Genomic DNA, 22,359 nt, shown 5'->3' with positions numbered 1-22,359 from the left:
TTTCTAAATGTTTTTATTTGAAACAAGAGCTGCACTAAGCAAGACCTTAGTTTCCCCACTGCAAGGTAAAACAGCACAACATTTGGTAGCATAGCTCCATATGTGGACATTATCCAACTCACCGTTTTGGGGTAATTTTATTCAGAAAGTTCTTACACAAAATATTAAAATGTCAGATACAAGAAGTGGTCTTAATTCTCTGTGGGGCAGGCAGTATTTCCTATAAGTGCTGCACGATGGGAGAAGCACAAACATAACCCATTCTTTAAAAAAAAACTAATCCAAAGTAGAATATCCCCCCCCCCCATCTCCTGGAATAAAAAGTAGTGCTGGGCTCTCCCGCCCAGATTTGGTTTTTATCCTGATGGTTTACGAAGGGTTGGTTTCCCAATGATCTGCATCATCAGGGTCTGAACAGAGTCCACTGGCTTTCAGGAGAGGATCCTATCTACTCCTTCCTCCGCTTCTTGCCTTCGTGCTCATGCTCCTTAGGGCGACTGCTATCAGAAGGTCTTTTAGAACCACCATGCTGTTTGGCTTCTTCCAAAAATTTGTCCAAACCAAAAGGATCTTCCTCAAACTGAACTGGTCCCTCTCGGTTTCTCTGTCTACGGTCTGAACCAGAAAACTCCTTATCAGGAACAAATCTAGGGGAAAAAGAGAAGAGGTCATGTGCTACCTTTGTTTTACTGGTGTAAACAGAACAATCAGCTGTCTGTCTTGGTACCTGTTTGTCTTTATCCTGGTTTCTAGGTCATCACCATACATATCCTTGTCCAGATTTTTACTAGGCCTGTAGATGCTTTGAGCCATATCTTTACCACCTCTCCAGGCCTGATCATAAACATTATAAATTTCATCTTCTCCACCTGCAAATCCACTGTCCATACCCTGTGGAAAAATAAATGACAGTAAATAAAAATGTATCCAAAGCTGAATCTGAATACTTGTGAGAAATTAACACTTTCATGTTTAAAGACAATTTTCAAAAAATACTACAACTTTAAAAATATATAAACTTGTTCATACACATTTGAGTCTTACCTAGAGACTTAATATTAAATTAAGGTATTCATTAATAAGTTTGATTAATCTGCCTGTGGTCTACATATCAAGTCCTAGGATAGTTAGAGATATGTAAAAGACCCTATCTCAGAAACAACAAGATAAAGACACAAAGCTGGGTGTGTAGAGAAGGTAGGGTGGATCTGTGAGGAGCTGAAGGGAGGAAATGAATATGTTAAAACATGTTTAATATATTTATTATATATGTTAAAAACTAGTTATATGAAATTCTCCAAAACTAATTTTTAAAACCTGACTAACAATGTCATTAAAGTAGAAGGATTATCCTATAGGTACTCAACAGTAATGCTGATAAATGTAACCTCATCTGCCTGAGAACATCCCTACCAAAGCACAAGACAATTAGGCTCTCAATGAAAATATTAATTTTTTCACCCAACTTTGAAAAGCTTTAAGCTTAAGGTTATAAGAGATAAAAATGTTTAACCCCTTAAAGCACAGAGGTTAAGGAAAAAGCTTTGGAATCAAAGCATTCAAGGTTGAAATCTCAGTTCTATCAATTACTGAACCCTGTCTCAATTACCTATGAAACATAAACAATGGGGGGCTGGTGAGATGGCTCAGTGTTAGTGTTTTCTCCATAAGCCACGAGGACTTAGGACTTAAGTTTGGATCCATAGATCCTATGAATATGACAGGTGGGCATTGTAGCTTGCCTGTAACTCCACCCTCTGGAGATAGAAACAGCGGATCTCAGCTTCAGAGAATAAGGTAGGAATAAGAGAATAAGATGGGAGGAAGATTAATAATGGACAATCATCAACCTCTAACCTTACATGCATGTACACACGTGCCTAGCATGCAAACAAGCATACAAATGAAAGTAGAAAAATAAAGAACTTAATCAAATGCTATCTTCATATCTTCTAAAACCATCAAATCACAATTTTATCTCCAGAAGAGCTAACACTACACTATGTGTGTACACTCAACAGAAGGGTTCTTTCTTTGAGGGCAAAGGTAAAGAATCTTTGGTCTCACTGACTTATGGGAAGTTATTAATCGGCAATAGATGATTAAATTGTTCTAGGCTGGTTAATTACAACCAATACTAGAAATGTGATTTCCTGACAGTCTACTACTTCAATAATCCAGTTCCATAGCTTTGCTTATATATTTTTTATTTTTTGAAACAGGGTCCCATGCACCTCAAGCTGACCCTGAACTCCTGATCTTCCTGCCTTTATTTTGCAAAGGCTGGCATTACAGACATACCTGCCACACCTGGTTTATGTCATACGGGGGATCAAATCCAATGATTCAGGCATGCTAAGCAAGCACTCTACTAAATGAGCTCTGTCCCCAGCTTTGAAGTTTCAGTTTAAAAAGCTTTCAAATTGAAAGGCTACAAAACAAAACACACCACAAATTACCCAAGAGGTGCTTTTATGAAATAACAGATAAACCAGGGGGTGGTGCACACCTTTAATCCCAGCACTAAGAAGCAGGGGCAGGTAGAGTTCGAGGTCAGCTTGGTCTACACAGAGAAACCCTGTCTCAAAAACAAGCAAACAAGAAAGAAAAGATGTAGACACAGCAGTGTCCAGTTTCATCACCTGGTTTCTTTCACTGCCTACTGGTGCTTCAGATCACAGCCAATTGTCAGAAGTCACCATCAAAAGTGTTCCAGGTCCAGCCTCCCAAATGGAATAAAGACGTGGGCCACCATGTCCAACTTTCATTTTTGTCTTTAAGTAAAACACACAACTTCCAAATTTTTCCTGTCATCACTCTGGCATAACCTTGGCTAATTCAAATCCAAAGTATGTACTTTACCTTGAGAAAAGACATCCTTACCAACATACAAGATAAATCTGTTTTCTAAGTTCCTCATACCTTGGTTTGGTTGAAGAGCCTCTGGTCATACTGAACTTCATTGGAAGTTCGAGGATTGGGCACACCAAGAGCAATGACTTCACTGATATCTCGATTTTCATTTCTCTGTAGTTTTGACCTATTTCAAATATACAATCACATTTTACACATATGAACACATTTTACAGACAAGATGGATATATGCAATATAAATACAACCACTCTCAGAAGCAAAGGAAATAAATATGCTCTGTTTCTGTCTCAGGAACGTACATTTTCTGATAATGCACAATTACAACAGCAGCTCTCACAGACTTCGGATGCATGCACAGACTAGAGAAGGTAGGCAGGAGTCTCCAATTAGGGCCTATCAACAGAGGAACACACAAGAGACTGGATGCATCACACACCAGCAGTCCTTTTCAGCAGGCCACACTCAGCTCTGACCTAACTGTATGTAGTGATTTTTATCCTACTACCATCCTGAGGAAAACATGTCAGTGACTAGATTACTCTGTATGGCTTCTGAAATTACATTAATTCCTCTGCTGTTTTGGTATAAATGCAATCGACATCTGAATGAAACCATGGTAACTGTCACCACTTTACAAGAAGCTCATGTCTTAAAATATTTCTGTAGACAATTTTATTTTCACCCAATTACTAGTTCACAGTTTTTCTGTATCATCAATTCTCACAGCCACTTTACTGGTTTGAAGAGCTCTATTTCTGCACAGAGCCACTGTCCTTTAACAATGTAGCTAGTCTCCAACACACTGACTATGTTGATACTTCTCTCATTCCTTTCTCTTCTACATGGCTTCAATTTCTGCTTCCCTGACTAAGCTTATCCAGAGAGAAGAAATATGCCAATTAAACAAGGAACCACCTGGCAGGGAGGATTTACAGTATGAACTCCTAGGGCATGGAAAATTGCTCCTATAGGAAGAAAATGTTTCACATTTGCTTTTAGCCTGAACCCCGAATTCCACCTTTGCAGCATAGCATTCTCTGATTCCTATTTTATGTCCCTATAAATGTATTAAGTTCCACTTCATTTTTGTAAATTTTTCCCATTTTTATAAAACTCTTCAGAATTTTAAAATAAACTACTCATAGGAGTCCAGAATCTTTCAAAACTTGCTCTCCTTCCTAATGTACTAGGCTCAGTAGTTGGCAAAGAAAGGACACACTAAGTCTATGACGGCTGGCATTCATCTACACACAGGCACACAGTCAGCTTACCCCACCACTTGAGGAGGAATAGCATACACCTAAATAATTCCATTCTCTCCTTTTGATCTGGATTCCCTTTCCCTATCCCCACCATTCTCCATACTAAATATTAGTCCTACAAGGTGATGGGAGAGCAGGTTGCCTTCTAGGGAGAGTCAATTCTGTAAAGACAAAGTTATCTGTTAACTTATTAACAAGCTCAAGAACTTAGGCACAACAATGCCCTTTTCCCTAACCTGCAATTATGCCAAGCAGCGACCTACCTCTTATCAGGGGCTGCCCTGGAAAGGTTCCGGTCATGCTGTCTCTCTTTTCGCCTGTCATGACGGATTTCATCCCTTTCGCGTGCTTCTCCATCCTCTGTGGACACAGTTGAAAATTACGACACTGCATTAGCAATCATATTTTGCACAAGAGGCTCTTTAACCATAGAAAATGTCATACTTTTCTATTTTTTGAGACAGGGTATCACTATATAGCCAAGGCTAGCCTTGAATTCTGGATCTTCGTATCCCCACCTCCCTGTTTCTGGGATTACAGGTATGCATGACCACTACTTTTTAGTCACACTCAGCTTTTTAAGGTTACTTGCAGTCAATTTAAATCCAATTAGTTTGTGGACTGTGGACTCCTAAGTCAGCTGACTTCAATTTACTTGAGATGCACCTAAGTAGAAAGCTGGACTGAGGTGGAGAGGTGAGCACACAGGTGAAGAAGAAAACCCAGTAATGGTAATTGTCAGTTTGAGACAGGGTTTCTCTGTGTAGCCATGGCTGTCCTGGAACTAGCTCTTATAGACCAGGCTGGCCTCGAACTCAGAGATCTGCCTGCTTCTGCCTTCAAAGTGCTGGGTCTGGCTTTTTGACATAGGCTCTTACTGTGCAGCTCTGGATGCCCTCAAACTTTCTATCCTCCTGTCTCAGTCTCTTTAGTGCTGGGAGCAGAGGTGTACTACCATGTGATTAGAAAAAAACCTAAAACTTTTTTTTTCCAGATAAGACAACAATAAAAATAACCCTGCTCTCCTTTCTCTCCTAATTTTCTGAGTCAAACTCTTTATGTATTCAGGATGGCCTGGAACACCAGGAAGACCAATTCTGTCTATCAGGAATCTGCAACCCTCCCTTCTCAAACTCCCACGTGCCAGGATTACAAATATGCTCCCAACACAAGACTAAGATGACTTCCTTATCTTTCTGTGTTTACTCATGCTGACTGCTGTACCTTACTGTGTTCTACCATTTAGCTGAAGATCTGTTTCTAAAAAAAGATGTCACACACCAGGTGCTTGGAATGAACCGAGTCCTACAGGTCTGTCTAAAAAAAAAATTCAGTTTTCCTAATTAGAATTATGAATTCACATAGTTCTGTAGGTCTAGAATGGCACATTCCTTTAATCTCAGCATTTGGGATGCAGAGGCAGGCAGATCTCTGAGTTCAAGGCCAGTCTGGTCTACAGAGCCAGTTCCAGGACAGTCAGGACTACATAGAGAACCCATGTCTCAGGGAGAAACAAAGAAGAATGACAAATTCATCTTTCCTCTCGTGAATAGACTTGATACACTAATGTCAATTATTATATAAAGCCAGGCAGAAAACACTGGCAGTTTTAATGACTAGAAGATACAATTATCTCGAGACCAGCCTGGTCTACAGAGCTAGTTCCAGGACAGGCTCCAAAGCCACAGAGAAACCCTGTCTCGAAAAACCAAAAAAAAAAAAAAAAAAGAAGATACATTAATCTACAAATTAGCAAAACTCCGGATTATTTCACAATGTTGACAAATTGACTTAATTGGGAATTTACTTTTTCTTTTTATATTTTAAGAAAACCGTAATGGGATTAAAAGTTGATAAAGTCTATCAATAGCATAAACATAAATTTAAAGGTATAATTGTCAGGTTTAATCCCACGCCTTTAATCCCAGCACCCAGCAGATCTCTTTGAGTTTGAGGCCTGCCTGGTCTATATATAAAGTTCCAGGACAGCTAGGCTATGCTAAAAACATTTTTTAAAAACGTATAATTGTCCCTCAATAGCCTATAGAGATTGGTTCCTGGACCCATACCTCATGTGTACTCTTTGATGGGTGAATGTTCAAGACCCTTACAGGCCTATTTTCTAGAAGAAGAAGCCTGCACAATTTGGGTAAAGATGCCAACTGCCCAACTCAATACTTTCAATTCACAACTAGTGGCTGAGGATCCTAGAGATACAGAGGACCAACTGTAAATTGATCAAGCCTAAGAATTTCTCGTTACTTCCACATGGAAGGCCCATTTCAAATATGTATTTCATTTGTTTATAGTTCACCTTAATAAGGAAGAGGTCACACCCCACTTGTACACTTTTCTGAAATATCTAAATTTTAAATTTTCTTATGCATACACATTATAAAACAGCCCCCCCAGCCCTCCATGGAGACATTCTCAAATGAGATCTGTATTTCTCACCAAGTAAATCCCCATACGAGACTGTTATACCTTTTTCCACGTGGGTTTTGATCCCAGCTCTCCTCTCTCTGGCTTTCTGGGCCATTTCTCTAAGTTTCTCTTCATGCTTCTCCTTTTCTTTCTGAGCCATCTTTCTCTCCACTTGGGCTCGCATTTCCACAGCTTCACGAGCCTGTTAAGTGAGGTGAGATGTGAAGTGGAACACACCACAGGATAAATATTTACAGCTGTATTCAAACTGCCTCCTGAAGTCTGCCGGGTGTCGCTGCTGGAAAGACTAAGATTCTGGAAGGCTGGCCTTGTGTCTCTGAGGAATGTTTCGGTGGCCGCAACTACAGTGATGCCATTTGATTTTATAAGTCAAGCACATTACTAATGCTTTCTCAGAAACAATCTAAAAATGAAATTCGGGCTGAGCTTAATAGTGAGCACCAGTAATCCCAACAGAAAGATCATCTGAGTCCACAAGTTCAAACCAAGACTGGCATCCGCTGGGCGGGGTGGTACATGTCATCCCAACACTCGGGAGGCAGACATATGTGGGTCTCTTTGAGTTTGAAGCCAGCCTGGTCTATACAGTGAGCTCTAACACAGCCAGGGCTATGTAGAGAGACCCTGTCTCAAAAACAAAACAGAAGAACCACAATGAGATCCAGTCTCAAAATGTAAGCAAATAGGTAAATAAAAATAGCTGGACAGGATAGTGCCTACCTGCAATCTAGAACTCGGGAGGCTGAGGCAGAAGGATTGCAATGAGTTCCAGCAAAGCCTGAGCCTGAAACTCAGATCCTGTCTCAAGAAACCAAAATCTACCAAAGTAATGACTTCATCTTAAGACAAAACCTTAGCCTACATCTTTAAGACTTTAGAAGAAAAAAAAACAAAACAAAAACCAACAAAAAACAAATAAAACAAGAACCCACTTATTGTCTACACGTGTAGATATTAATACAGCACTCATTTGTAATATCAATAGTTAATACCATCAATGCTACTTTATGCAGCATTTAATCAGAATGTTTACCTATCTTCCCCTACAACTGTCCTTTTGGGGATTGTCTACATCTAAAATAGAAGAAAATTATGCAAGGTACAATAGTACCCAGCAGTCTCAACAAAATGAGGTCAGCCCAGAAAACCATTACTCTGGCATGCCGGTGAAAGAGCAGAGATCACCACTGATAGGTGCGGCTCTGAGCAGAGCTTCAACTGGTAACTAGTGTGTGTCATCAGCACACACAAGTTAGTCTCTTTAGTACCTGAGGTACACAAGTATAGGCTCACAAACGAAAGAACATTCAGCAAACTATAAATGACCAACCTTCCGATCAGCAATGTATAGAGCTTCAGCCAGTTTGGCAAAATTTTCGTTTATGTGCACGGTCTGAAGTCCTCTTCCATCAGCAGCCAGCCGCTTATCCAGAGGAATTGTATAACCCTGAAGAGAAAGCAGAAGGCAAGTCAGCTCAGCAAGGTGACAGTCACCACCTAACATTAGCCAGAGCCACTCAAATTGCTATTTCCCACACTTCTCACACAACTATGGAAAACAACTAATAGTGCGTGCTTTGCATGGAAGGCCCATTGTCTAATCATCCTAGTGACTACACAAGGCTGGTAACACAGCGCTCTCCACCTCAGAGGAAGATGGGTTAGAGTGCTAAGTGATGGCGCTAAGTTCAGAGTCAGGAAGTGGGTGATCGAAGACTGGAACCCACCAGGAAGATGCAAGAGTCCAAGCTTAAAAACAGTGACTGTGTTAATAACTGTGAATCACAGTAAAAGGAAAATCACTGTCCCACAGTCAAATAGCCGGTGCAGGAGTAAAACCAGCAGTCATAAGAACGCAGACAAATCACTGTAACCCAGAGAATATGCTGAACATGCATAAGACTTTGAGGCCTGAGTTGTTTTTTTTTTTTCCCCAGAATTCTAACTCTTCTCCCAAACACTAATCTTACGCCCATTGTCTCCTAACATATAAGACAGTGCTGGCCGGGTGTGGGGGTACATGTCTACAACCCCACTTGAGAGATTGAAGCAGTAGGATTATAACTTTAGGACCAGCCTAGATCTTCTAGGCTAAAGAGTAAGACCAAACCAAAAATATAAAAAAGCTCCCATCTACAAAGAATCCATAAACGTCAACAAAGTCCCACAGTGTTTCTGAATCATCTCAACATGTCACAGGGATACACAGATATGAATCCCAAGTAAGATGGTCCAATAGCCATTCCAGTGAAGGATGAATACGTGATTTGTATTTAACTCATGGCTTAAAGTTGCAGCTTTCACCCATAAAGTGAATCATGAACTGAACTCCAAGCCTATAAAGAATAAGAATTAGGAAATGGATCCCATATTTTATAGATTCTTACTAACTCCTGGAGAAGCTGGAAGTTGGCTGAGATACTTAGAAATTTTGTTTGCCCTGACTGTCCTGGAATTCACTATTAGGCCAGGTTGACCTCAAAACTACAGAGACTTGCCTGCCTCTGCCTCAAGGATGCCATCAAGCTCTGCCATAAATAGGTTTTTACTTTTAGGGCTCTTTTAAACAGGATCTTGTGATGTAGCCCAGAGTAGCCTTCCTGTGTGCAGGGATCACACGCATGCAACACCACACATGCCTGGCAACATAGTGAACATCAACGCTACATACAAGAATAACTGGAAACCAGGGCAGAGAAAACCCCACTCACTGGTTCTCCTTTCTCGTGTGAACAATGAGAATGGTTTAATTTTTTCTGAAAGTAATTCTAATTAGAGATTTGACCATCATGAAGAATTATGTGCTTCTTATAGCTAGAATACACCTGAGAGATTCACACGGCATTCAAGTGCCCAGTGTAACTGAACCATACGAGGAAGCTGTCTCCACTGTCTTGGTGGTACAGCGGGTCTCATGCTGAATGTAAGCTCTTCCACTGAGCTTCGTTCGCGGCAGTTGTCACCTTCTTACTGTGGATGTTTAGCTAAGTGAGGCAGTAACGTTTCAAGGAAAATCCCAGGTGGCTCCTTCCTGAACAATCCCCCTGAGACCCTAAGAGACCCAGTGACGAAACAAACAAAAACAACTCACTTTTGCGTTCTTCCAGTTGGAAATACACGGGGGGATCTTCCACTCTTGCTGTTCCTTTACAGTCATCTGGAACACAGGTGAGGGAGAGCTGTTATTACAGTCTCACTCCAAAACCAAACAGATGCTCCCCTACATGAACAGACAACTGCAGCAACGTCTCTGGTAGCAGTGCGCACTGTTCCGTGTAGTGGACTCTAGCCACATGGAAAGCTAACGTGAAAGATGGAGAAGATTTCAGATCACTGAAATGCTGGGCAGTATCTTTCCATACTTCAAAGTGCCTGACTTGGAGGGGCGGGGCAATGCAGCTGCTTTCAAATGAAATCCCGTACTTCTGCATGCCAGGCAGATCCTGTCCACTGAGAGCAGAGGCCAAGTCACTGGCGGTAAAACAGCAAGTATTTACGAACACTCTCATAAGCACACTATTCTGAAGTCCTAACCGGGTCCATATTTGACCTTGTAAAACAAAGTTTAACTGTCATGGTGACATGTACCCATAGGCAGAAGGGCTCTTTATAAAATTAAAAATCAAGAGGATTACCTTCCGACTAGGAGAATGCATCACAGGTGCAGGAGGAGACGGTGGTCCCCGAGGAATTTTCTTATTAATCCTAAATAATATATCAAAGGAAAACAAATAATCAGAGCATAAAGTCCCCAATTGCTTTTTGGTCATCAGGTCCTAAGCCTCCCCTTCTCATTTTAAGTTTCTGTTGTGATGAATGCTCGTGGGACACCTCATGGTTTTGATAGCTAATAAAATGTGGCCACTGTCACCATTCATATCACAGTTACAACACACTCATGGCTTGATGTAACTGTACAACCCCATCACCTAGGTAACACAATCTAGACAAGTGAGCATCCTCACCATCTTAACTTCTACATGTGTTGTGCCTCGTGCCTACCCCTTTTCTTCTCCATAGGCAGTCACTGATCAAGTTTCTGTAACTAAGGATAAAATTGCCATTTTCTAGAATTTTTAAGATTAATTTATTTATTATCTCTCTCTGTGGATGGGGGAGGGATGCATGTATGGAAGTATGAAGGTCAGAGAACAACTCTGAATGAGTGGATTCCCAGGAACTGAACTCTGGCCACTTGGCATTAATTGTCTTTAACCCTTGAGCCTTCCTGTTGACCCCATTTTCCAGAGTTATATACAGAGCCCTAACATTGTATAACTTGTTTGCGTCTCACTTCTTTCATGTAGCACACTCATTTTCAGACTCTATGTTACTGCAATAGTTTATTCCTTTTCTTGGCCCAACAATCCTGCAGGTCCTGATGTACTAATGTTTGTTCACTGATTCACCTGCTGATGAACATGTGGGACACTCTTCCTGTTTCATTCTCAGTGTACTAGGTAAGGTTTTGTGTGTCAATTTGACACAAGCTAGAGTCATCAGAGATGGAGGAGTCTCAGCTGAGGAAATGCTCCTTGTAATCCAGCTGTAAGGCATTCTCTTACTTAGTGATCAATGCAGGGGGCACCCAGCTCATGGTGGGTGGTGCCATCCCTCGGCTGTTGGTCCTAGGTTCTATAAGGTGGGCCGAATAAGTCACAGGAAGCAAGCTAGTATACAGCTCCCCTCTGTGGCCTCTGCATGAACTCCTGCCTCCAGAATCTTGACTTCCTTCAGTGATGAACAGCAATGTGGAAAGGTAAGTCAAATAAACTTGCTTTTTGGTCACTGTAATAGAAACATAATTAAGATAGTCATGAAGCCAGATACTTACTTGAATCTTGGTGGCTCCATTGGATCTTTCTGCATTTCTACCATCCGAATAACTCTCTGTTTAGCTCCAGAGTTGAATGCTACACCTTGTTGAGATGGTGTATAGCTAAGAAAAGTAGATGAAAATTAAAGGTGTAATTAGTTCAATTTTTTTTTGTTCGGCATTTATCTTCTATTATAGTTCCATGTGACTACACTTCCAATTCTTTTCAGAAGTACTGATGTAAAATAACCATACATTTAGGCACGGCAGCCAGAAGCAGACCAGAGAAGAAATAGAAACCAAATCAAACAAAATGCACTCAAGTGGTTAGTGACTTCCCTCCTCATTCTTTCCACATCCCACCTGTGAAATGTACCTGCCCAGCTTTGCAGGTCTAAAACTAGCACCTACTTTTAAGTCTATATTATGGAAAAAAATGGCCAGTGCTGGAGAGACTCAACAGTTAAGAGAACAGGCTGCTCTTCCAGAGTTCAATTACCAGCAGCCACATGTCAGTTCACCACTGCTGGCAACTTCGGTTCCTGCAACTCCTTCTTCTAGCCTCGTTGGGCACTGGGCATGCAGGCAAAATACCCATACATAAAAAATAACAATAAATAAATGAATCATTTTCTTTAAAGGAAAAAATAATTATAAGTAGTATGCCCACTGGCAACATGCAGTGTATGTTGTAAAAACTGTAGCAGAATTCTGAAGTGGGATTCCCCTCTGTATGCTATGAATATATTTTATTATCATTGGTTAATAAAGAAGTTGCTTTGGCCTATGGCAGGGCAGAATAGAGCTAGGCAGGGATTGGGGAGGCAGACTAAACTGAATGCTGGGAGAAAGAAGGCAAAGCAAGAAAGACAGATGCCACATCGGAACCTTACTGGTAGGCCACAACCTTGCGGTCATACATAGATCAATATAAATGGTTTAATTTAAGATGTAAGAACTAGCTAGGAATATGCCTGAGACATCAGTCAAACAGTGTTGTAATTAATACAGTTCTTGTATGATTATTCGGGTCTGGGTGGCCAGGAAACCAACGTGCAGCCTCTGCCTACAGAAGCCTTAAGTTTTCCCTTAATATCTAGTTTCGACCATTCCTTACATAGACAGTCCAGTGAAGGCCCTCAACAGTTAGCAGCATTATAAATGTTTACTAAATATAACTAGAAACTCTAAGCAATTGTAGTTTAGGTCATATACCATAGGTAACGGTTATTGTCTAAAACACTGAAAATCAAAACTCCCCAAACCTTGATTTTATCATTTTAGTCATATGAAGAGCACAACAGCTAACATCTGGTTTTGAGGCAGGGTCTTACTAGAGAGTCACACGACATTGCCTAAGAATGTGACACCCTACCCAGCTTAGAACAGTTAACATTTTAACGCAGATATAAAAAAAACAAAACAAAAAAACAAAACAAAAAAAAACAATCCCCCAACAACAACAACCAAAAAAACCCCACAAAACTTCTGGGGCTGGAGAGATAGCTCAATAGTTAAGCTGCTCTTCCAGAGGTCCTGAGTTGAATTCCCAGCAACCATCTATAATGGGATTCAGAGTCAACTTCTGTCCTACAGACATATATACAAATAGAGTACTCATACACCAAATAAATAGATCTTAAAAGCAAAATAATAATAAAAACCCTTCTGCAAACAAAAGTCATTAAGACAATGCATTTGTAACTGGCTTTGTAAGCTGGTGGGAGTCATCAAGATCCCACCTATGGAATTGACACACAACTAATACGTCCAGCAAGATGCATACCGGATATACTGAGCAGGAGCCAACTTGTCAGCTGCACGAACTGGCATGGCTGCAGCAACCTTCTGCGATACGGACTTCTCCAGGGCTACTCTTGTCTTCTCTGTTATCTGAGATGAGAAGCATCATGTTAAGCAGTTAGAAATTAATAAGGTCATACAGTTATCTAAAATAATCACATATACCAACTCCTATTTACCTCCTTAATAGCTTCTTCATCAGGCCTTTGCAGGTCTGGGTCATCTGCATTCATAACCTCCTTTGGAACCAGGTCAGTGTATTTGCTGTAAATGACCTAAAGTGTTCAAACACAAGCAGCTTAGGAACACAGGAGAGAAGCAACCTCATTAAGTCACTCTAGATGTCAACATGTCCTTTCAGCATATTTACACATTTAGAACACTCAGTTGTTGCCCAAACTTTAAACTAAAGAAGCTTAAAATATGTACACAAATTGCTGCCACGGCTCCAAGCTGATCACTTTCCGTTGACCCCATGCATTTAAATTATTTGAAATCTTCTAATCAAGTCAGTTTCCAAATACATTCTACCAACATCTTATGCATCAGTGATCTCTATTTTTGAGGCTCACTCAGACTTGAAATTAATGATATAAATTGCCTATAGCACCATTATTTTGGATTAAAAACTCATCAGAATTTAAGTCGGGTTACTAAATAATTTCCAAATTCACTGGGCCTAGAAAATTCCATTGACCTCATCCTATTTATAATGTTTCTGTTTTCTGGAATCAATTCTATTCACAAACTAGGAAAGTGAACATAACGAAAAGAAAAAACCCAGAATATTTTCTTCTACAAGAGTAAGAGAAAAACAAAAATATATTTATACAAGTGATCTAGTTTTATTTTTGTCTCTGTGACAGGCTGGCCAAAAGAAACTCAGGAAGGAAAGAGTTTATTTGGCTTACAATTCCAAGTTCAGAGTTCTTGAGAGAAGTCAAGGCAGGAACTCAAGCAGCTAGTCACATTATATCCAGTCAAGAGCAGAGAGAAATGGGTGAATCTCTGCGGTTTTCGCCTGACTCACAAGATGCAGGAACCCCTGTGCCTAGGGGATGGTGGTGTCTACAATGGGCTGCATTATCAATTATCAAGACAATCTCCTACAGACATACCCACAGGCCAACTTGATTTAGACAATTACTCAACTGAAGCTCCCTTCCCAGTGAAAATAATGACCACAGCTTGTATTTACTGAGTTCTTATTATTTGATATCGTGTGGTTCTGCATGCATACATGTGTGATTCAGGCGAATTTAAACTTCATATCCACCCACAAGGTTTGTAAAATCATACCTTGTTACCAAAGGGAATGACTCACTAATGGATTTCTGATGCCTGCAAATAATAACTGGTCTACAGAAGACTTTCTGTTAATACTTTCTGCATTAATGAAGGAATAAATGTATGTTAGAATGCCTTATTCATATGGAGAATGGTGGAGGAGAGACAGAAAACAGGGTACAGTGACATTTTCTTTATGTTTTAAAGTTTTTTTTTTTTTTTTTTTTTTTGGTTTTTCGAGACAGGGTTTCTCTGTGGTTTTGGAGCCTGTCCTGGAACTAGTTCTTGTAGACCAGGCTGGTCTCGAACTCACAGAGATCCGCCTGCCTCTGCCTCCCGAGTGCTGGGATTAAAGGCGTGCGCCACCACCACCCAGCCTTCTTTATGTTTTAATAAATAAAGCTTGCCTAAAGATCAGAAGGGCAAAGCTAGGCCACTAGAGGTCAGGCAGTGGTGACACACACCTTTAATCACAGGATTTGGGAGATGAATCTCTGTGAATTCAAGGCCACAATGGAGATCAATGCAGAAACAAATCCAGGCAGTAGTATCTCACACCTTTAATCCCAGTACTAGGGAGTTATATACCTTTAACCCCAGCACTAGAGGGAATATAAAATGGGAGGAGAGAGAGGCTTAGTCTGCGGTCACCCAGCCTTGGTAGTGGCTTGGGTGCTTTGCTTTTCTGGTTTTCAGGTTCAACCCCAATATCTGACTCTGGTTTTTTAACTATCCGTGCTACAACAGGGCATGGTGTCCACGCAGATCCCAAACTACCATACTAAGGGGTCCTCCTGATCCATCTTCCAATAAGTTGGGACCACCAGTGTGTCATTAGTGCCTGGCTCAGAACTTCTATACAATGCTATAGACTGAAATGTCTAAATTGCTATTTAAAGAATGAGAAGAAGGAATGGGACTATAGCACGGGCGTAACCATGGGGACCTAAGTGAGCCATCAATGACTGTCTTTTTATAAGTGTTAATTTTATAAGGGACACACAATAATGAGAAGAGTAAGGCTCAGCACATAAGTAAATAACCTCAAAAGTCTTATTTCTTTTCAGGGTGGAAAAATCTCTATCTCCACCACCTGAAAACTAATACTGTAGAGAAGACAATGACTTACCCAGTTTTCCACAGTAGACATTACAGGGAGATTCTGAGTAAATGGCTCCCCAGTAGTCATGTATGTTCAATATAGTCTCAACACTAATTTAGCACATAAGAGCCATTTGCTGCTTCTTATTTGGGTATTCTAAAGTTAATAATGCTTTAAACGAGCATCAGTAAGATTCTAGCATCTTACAAGTCAGAGTGAAGGACATCTCAGGAGCAAGATTCCTTTGTGGTAATTAACTATAAACTCCCACAGTTTACAGCCTGAAAACCAAACGTGCTGAAGAAGAAACTCAGCATATCACAGTAAGCAATAAGGCTGGGAGGAATCATCTGAAAACTACAGTATAACCTTGAAGGCAGGAACATAAACAGCTATAATCATCAAGAGAAAAGCAAGGCCAGGCAGGGTAGCACCCTCTTCCGGCCTCTATAGGCACACATGTGGTATACATATACACAAACAGGCAAGATGCTCATGCATATAAAAATAAAAGCATCTTGAAAACATCAAGAGAAAGCAGCATGTCATCTGATTACTCTACTGACAAGAACATGACTGACAAAGGTGAGCTGCTCGACATATCCCCCAGGTCATCTGCAAGCATAAACAGTTAACAACACGGGATTTGTCACAGGGTCATTTGAAGCTGCTGGAATTTGGGAAGAGGTTAACGGCATCCCTTTAGGTACTATCATACACGGTATGTTGTCCACAAAAGTTTCAGAATGAAAACTACACACACCAGGGCTTTTAAGACATCACCAAAGTCTATAGAGTCTATAAAGCTTTTTCTTTCTTCCTTCCTTTCTTTCTTTTCTTTTCTAATTTTTTTTAATGATTTACTTAACTATTTTATGTGCATTGGTGTGAAGGCGTCAGATCTCATGGAACTGCATTTTCAGACAGTTGTGAGCTGCCATGTGGGTGCTGGGAATTGAACCCGGGTCCTCTGGAAGAGCAGTCAGTGCTCTTAACTGCTGAGCCATCTCTCCAGCCCCTTTCTTTTCTTTTCTTTGATTTTTGAGATAGGGTTTCTCTGTAGCTTTGGAGCCTGTCCTGGAACGCACTCTGTAGACCAGTTTGGTCTCAAACTCATGGAGATCCACCTGTCTCTGCTTCCCATGTGCTGGGATTAAAAGCATGCGCCACCATCTTAAAGTTCTATCGAAATGTAGCCCAAGAAATGTTTCAGCCCTATGAATGTCTCTTTTCTTTCCTTATCAATGTCTTATGCATTGTACTTTCACATGTAGACTTTCCTCAAACATGAAGTCTTTCTTCCCCTCTTCTACCTACCACTAACATTTATGGCCTTGCTCTTTCACTATTAATATTTCAATGAGCACTCCCTTGTTCTAAAGAATACTAGTTTCCTCTAGAATAAATCAGAAACCTATGCTATACTACAATACAAACTCAAAATCAAACAGACTGTTTTCATTCTTGGTCTCTGCACACCAGTCTCCTGAATGATGATCAATTTTAACAATCCATTTTGTACAGAAAGTAATCTCTTCCTCCTACAACAGAAAGCCCACAGTTTTCTAAGCAGGGAACTATTGCTCCTTTGGCTTCCCTCCAAAGGCTCTGTACATGAGCAGGATGTTCTGGTTCAGACCATAGTGGTAGCCAGGGCACTGCTGGCATCCAACAGGTAGCACCAGCCACGTTGCACACAGTGCAATTCTCCAGACAGTTCTGAATTATCAAGAAGCACCCCCTTGGGGGCTGGAGAGATGGCTCAGAGGGTAAGAGCATTGCCTGCTCTTCCAAAGGTCCTGAGTTCAATTCCCGGCAACCACATGGTGGCTCACAACCATCTGTAATGAGGTCTGGTGCCCTCTTCTGGCCTGCAGACATACACACAGACAGAATATTGTATACATAATAAGTAAATAAATATTTTTAAAAAAAAAGAAGCACCCCCTTAGGAGGTCAATGGATGACAGCCACTCAACCAAAGCTAAGTCGTTCAATGAATTCTAGAGTAATCCATCCACTTTTAGCTTAAAAACAAGACAAAGCAAAAACCAAAAGTGTTGTATGGACCTAAGAGTTATCTTTCTAAATGACCAGCTCTGGGTTCAGCTTTAGTGGCTTCAGTATAAAAAAGGCCTTTATTATGCAAAGGATGATGTTTTGGAAACCTTCTTTGAGCACATACTGAAACCCCAAGTTCTACAGTTCAGTTTTAACAATTTAATCCATAACAGAATCTAGAAAGACATACATCACTGCAGTTAAAGCTGCTACCCCTGGCAAATAAAATACCAGAAAAAGCAAAGGAGATCAGGTGTCTTTTTGTTGTTTTGTTTTTTGAGACAGGATTTCTCTATGTAGCTCCAGTTGGCCTTGAACTCAAGAGATCTGCCTGCTTCTGCCAGGATTAAAGACATGCATCAGCACCCGTGGCTCTCCACAGGTTTCTTCTACCATCAGAACAGACTACCTATAAAGTATATATTTTTTATTTTATTTACTTTATGTGCATGTTTGTGGGTGCACATGTACCATGGCATGCACGTGAAGGTCAGAGCACAACTTTCAGGACTTGATTCTCTCCCTGTGAGGTGTCAGGCTTGGCAGCAAGTGCCTTGACCTGCTGAGCCATCGTGTCAGCCTCAAATTCCAAATTTTTTTCTTTCTTTTTAACAGAGACACTGACCTCTCCTGTAACTCTCCTGTCTTACCCTTACAACTGCTGGCACGACACGTGTGCACCACTGTGCCCAGTTCTACCTGCATAACAAATATATATGTATTAGATATGTATGTATATAAAACAAGGAACAGAACTTCCAGGCTTTTGGCAGAGGTGATCAGGAAGACATTGATGGAATTCAAACATATAATCAGGTATATGTTTGGGATATAGCTCAGTGGTAGAGGGCTTAGTAAGCACAAGCCCTGGGGTCAGTCCTCAGCCACAGAAACAAATCATATTAGAACATAGAGAATGTGCTCCTATGGAGCGGAGCCACCTGGCCAACCAGCTGAGATGAGCACCGAGCTGATGCGGGAAGGGAGTGCAGCAGAGAACTGGAGCATGAGCATTGGCAGGAACCGAGGACAGTGCAGAGAAAAGAAGAGAGAGGAGGTTTAGTGCTATCTAGAGGGAGCTTGGAAGACGGGATATTTTCTTTTAAAAGACAAGAAAAGCAAGTATACTCAAATGTCAACCACAAGTAACCTGGGAGAACAAAACAGGCGAAAGACAAAATGCCTACTGCCCCAGTGAGGTGACACAGGAAAAGACAAGTACAGGATAAACAGAGGGCATTTTCTTCCATCCCTGTACTCAAACAGATGGGAGAGTCACCTGTTCCCAACCGGACAGGGTAGACAGGAACAAGTGTACAATGGGATAAAAATTTGAATGACTGTATTTTTCTAAAGCCCAGCAGCCCCAATGGAGGAACAATGGACGATGGGTGTGACTTTACAGCAATGGTTCTCAACCCTCCTGACACTGAGACCCTTTAATACAGTTCCTCATGTTGCGGAAACCCCCAACCATAAAGTTATTTACATTCTTTCCTTTTTTGGTTTCTGGAGAGAGGGTTTCTCTGTGTAGCCCTGGCTGTCCTGGAACTCACTCAGTAGACCAGGCTGGCCTTGAACTCAGAGATCCACCCGCCTCTGCCTCCTGGGATCAAAGGTGTACAACACCATTTCACTACTACTCCATAACTGCAATGTTGCTACTGTTATGACTCGTACTATAAATATCTGATAGGCAGGAAATCTGATATCCGACTCCAAAGGTGTCGTGACCCACAAGTTGAGAAGCACTGCTTTAGAGGGTAAACTGGAGTCCAGAAGAGGTGAAAGAGGCACTGAAGAAAGCCATCAATCCCAAGGCAATCTGTTCCTCTCAAGTACTACTTACAAGAGAAACAGAACAAAGCAAGGACTCCAAAACAGTTCCTCAGCTGAGTGTAGTCACAGTATGATGACACTGTTTTAAACTTTATTTTGGGTTTTGGGATTACCTTTTAAGATATTAAATTTGGGTAGCATGAGTCTGTGTGATATCCAGATGAACTATTTAAATAAGAAAGTGGTGGTGGTGGCCAGTTTTGTGGCAAGATTGCTCTGACAAATAAAGCTTGCCTGGAGTCAGAGGGTGGAGTTAGCCACTAGCTGACTGTAGAGGTTGGGAGACTGTAGACAGAGAGGAGACAGCAAGTAGTAAGGCAGAGCTGAGAGGTAGGACTAGAGGCTGCTCCCTGCTTCTCTGATCTTTCAGGTTCTTACCCTCATATTTGACTCCCGATTTTTTGTTTAGCTGGGCTAATGCTTCAGTGGCACACACCCTAATCCCAGCACTTAGGAGGCAGGAGCAGGTGGATTTCTGTAAGCCTGAGGCCAGCCTGGTCTACAGTGAGTTCCAGGACAGCCAGAGCTGTTACACAAAAAAACCCTGTCTCAAAAAACAAAACAAAAAATTGGGGCTATAGCTTAGTGGTGGAGCCTAGACTTGGCATACACACAAACATTCTGGGCTGTATCGTTAGTTCCACCTACAAAAAGAAATCAAGCATTTGTGTAAATATTCCTCAGGCATACGGAGGGGATTCTGTATACAGACAAAAGTAATAGCTGACTTGGGGCTGGAGGCACAGTTCAGTACACAACACTTGCCTAGCATGCATGAGGCCTTGCGTGCCATCCCTTACAAGGCCAAAAACAAAGCTGATTTTTCTTACAAGTCTTACGGGATTTTGACTTTGCAAGTTTGGTAGCACTTTTGGGATACAAGAGTACTTTCTGAAATATAAAAACAAACAAAACCTATGTAGGAAAACTATCACTGCTGGGTGCGGCCTACAAAACTGGGAGGGCGAAAGCAGAAGATCTGAGTTCGAGGCCAGCCTGGGCTATGCATGGTGGACTGTTCTAAAGGGAAGAGCAGCTATTACCAATCTGTGCACAATTTCAAGGCACAATGTCACTGATGGTTACAAAGTTAATCTAAGTATGTTTTACAGTTATATATTTTATAGTGATTTTATTTTGCTGCTGGATTCAAACCCAGGGCCTGAGCACACTAACTACCATCAGACCCCAACGTCACTGCTGTCTTTTAAGATTTATTTATGTGCATGAATGTTTTGCCCATATATGTATGTGCATCAGGTGCATGCATGGTGCCTTGGAGTTCAGAAGAGGGCATCAGAACCCCTGGAACTAGAGTTTCATGTGCTGGGAATTGAACTCAGGTCCTCTACAAGAACAAGTGTTCTTAATCACCGAGCCATCACTCCAGCTCCAGCTTCACCACTATTTGAACATAACCCAAAATGGCAAGTGATTTATCATTTCCACAAAATGTAGTAAAACTTCACAAAATATTTATCAACAAGAACAAAGCAAATAAACAAAGCCAGTGAGAGATTACCTTGTCTTTGGACTGCCCCTGTCGAGCGATAGCATCGTATTTGATTTTCCCTTCAGGATCCACCTGTATGGCCAGTGCATTCGACATTTTTTTCTTTCGCCCCATATCCAGGGGATACTGGGCCACATGGATTTCTGGGAAAGCACCTCCATCTCCAAAATCCTGTATATTACGAGAGAAGAAGTGAAAAGACTATTTAATAGTAAGCAGCAATTCATTCAAGCTATGGAATCTGCTAGGTCAGAGGGACAGCGGTGAGCAGAGCCAAGCTTTGTATCTCGGTGCAGTTTATGTTTAGCTAGCGGGCAAAGGGACAGACACAAACACCATGAAGACTGGACAGGTCCTGGGAAGAGGTCTGTACTTTCAGTAGAGTGGCTATGTGTGACAGCCTGTGTAAAGAAATCACACAAGGGAAAGCCTCTGTGACGAGAAAACAAACGGAGATCTGAGGGAAGCATTTTCTTTTTCTTTTTTAGTAAGGGGTGTGTGTGTCTGTCTGTCTGTCTGTGACATGTGTGCAGGTGCCAGCAGAGGCTAGAAGAGGGGGTCAGATTCTCCAAGCTAGAGTTAGTTACATGGAGTTGTGAGCACCCTAAAGGGGTACAGGAAACTGAATTGGGTCGTCTTGCAAAGGCACCAAGTGGTCTTAACTCTCCAGGTAATACAGTGTGGACTATTCACTTTTGGAGGACAGAGGAAATGATACTAAGGTTACTTGGACAAATAAGCCATGGAGGGGCCGTCTACCCTGTCTCAAGGAATATGCATTTTATGTTAAGAGGCTAGAATAAAATAACAAAAATTTTAGTATAAACCAAAGACTAGTTTTAGTATTATACACAGTAATATACATACAGCATCAGGTGGAGCTAAACTTAGGAGAAATGCCAAGAAATGCTCTTAGAATCAGATTCTGTTAACATGTGATTTATTCACTGCTATATGAGATAAATAAGACAGAAAGGACCCAGAATGAGTCACCATGTTTTTCTTTTGGATTGACCCTAGCCATGTCCTTGTGGTAACATCAGGGTATAGAATTTGGTCATGACTTTTTTTGGGGGGGACCCCAAAACCCAAAAGAACCCGCAAAGTCAAGTTTTCTTTTTCTTGTGACTAAAAGTTGGAAACATCCCTGGCCTGTCAGCAACTTCATCCTTGCCAGAGGCCAAAGGTGCTAGAAGAGAAGTCAGGTTGTTCCTTACTTCTGCTCCCTTCCCTAACGGAGAGCTCCTTTCTTGGAAACCACACTCTGGACATGTTGGGGTGGAAACTGGACTGACCAGCTCACACCTCCATCCAATAATAAAGCCTTATTGGCTATAAGACCCCTCCTGCTCAGCA

At 41.3% G+C, this 22,359-nt stretch overlaps 1 protein-coding gene across 1 annotated transcript in view; it reads right to left on the bottom strand.

Moving 5' to 3' along the window:
• Nucleotides 1-3: 3 nt before the first annotated feature.
• The window catches only part of Snw1 (SNW domain containing 1), a 31,295-nt gene continuing 8,939 nt past the window's right edge, over nucleotides 4-22,359 (bottom strand). The window contains exons 3-14 of the mRNA XM_075948314.1: nucleotides 21,013-21,174; nucleotides 13,381-13,476; nucleotides 13,185-13,291; nucleotides 11,417-11,521; nucleotides 10,218-10,287; nucleotides 9,674-9,739; nucleotides 7,913-8,029; nucleotides 6,622-6,763; nucleotides 4,401-4,497; nucleotides 2,923-3,040; nucleotides 728-891; nucleotides 4-647 (exon numbers count right to left, since the gene is read on the bottom strand). Of these exons, the coding sequence (XP_075804429.1) occupies nucleotides 449-647; nucleotides 728-891; nucleotides 2,923-3,040; nucleotides 4,401-4,497; nucleotides 6,622-6,763; nucleotides 7,913-8,029; nucleotides 9,674-9,739; nucleotides 10,218-10,287; nucleotides 11,417-11,521; nucleotides 13,185-13,291; nucleotides 13,381-13,476; nucleotides 21,013-21,174 (1,443 nt within the window). The 3' untranslated portion in view covers nucleotides 4-448. The remainder of the gene's footprint in view (nucleotides 648-727; nucleotides 892-2,922; nucleotides 3,041-4,400; nucleotides 4,498-6,621; nucleotides 6,764-7,912; nucleotides 8,030-9,673; nucleotides 9,740-10,217; nucleotides 10,288-11,416; nucleotides 11,522-13,184; nucleotides 13,292-13,380; nucleotides 13,477-21,012; nucleotides 21,175-22,359) is intronic.

The sequence above is a fragment of the Microtus pennsylvanicus genome, chromosome 14 (genome assembly GCF_037038515.1).
Source record: "Microtus pennsylvanicus isolate mMicPen1 chromosome 14, mMicPen1.hap1, whole genome shotgun sequence".
NCBI classification, from domain to species: Eukaryota; Metazoa; Chordata; class Mammalia; order Rodentia; family Cricetidae; genus Microtus; species Microtus pennsylvanicus.
The sequence above is the reverse complement of the archived record's forward strand: the minus strand, read 5'-3'. Positions and strand labels throughout refer to the sequence as shown.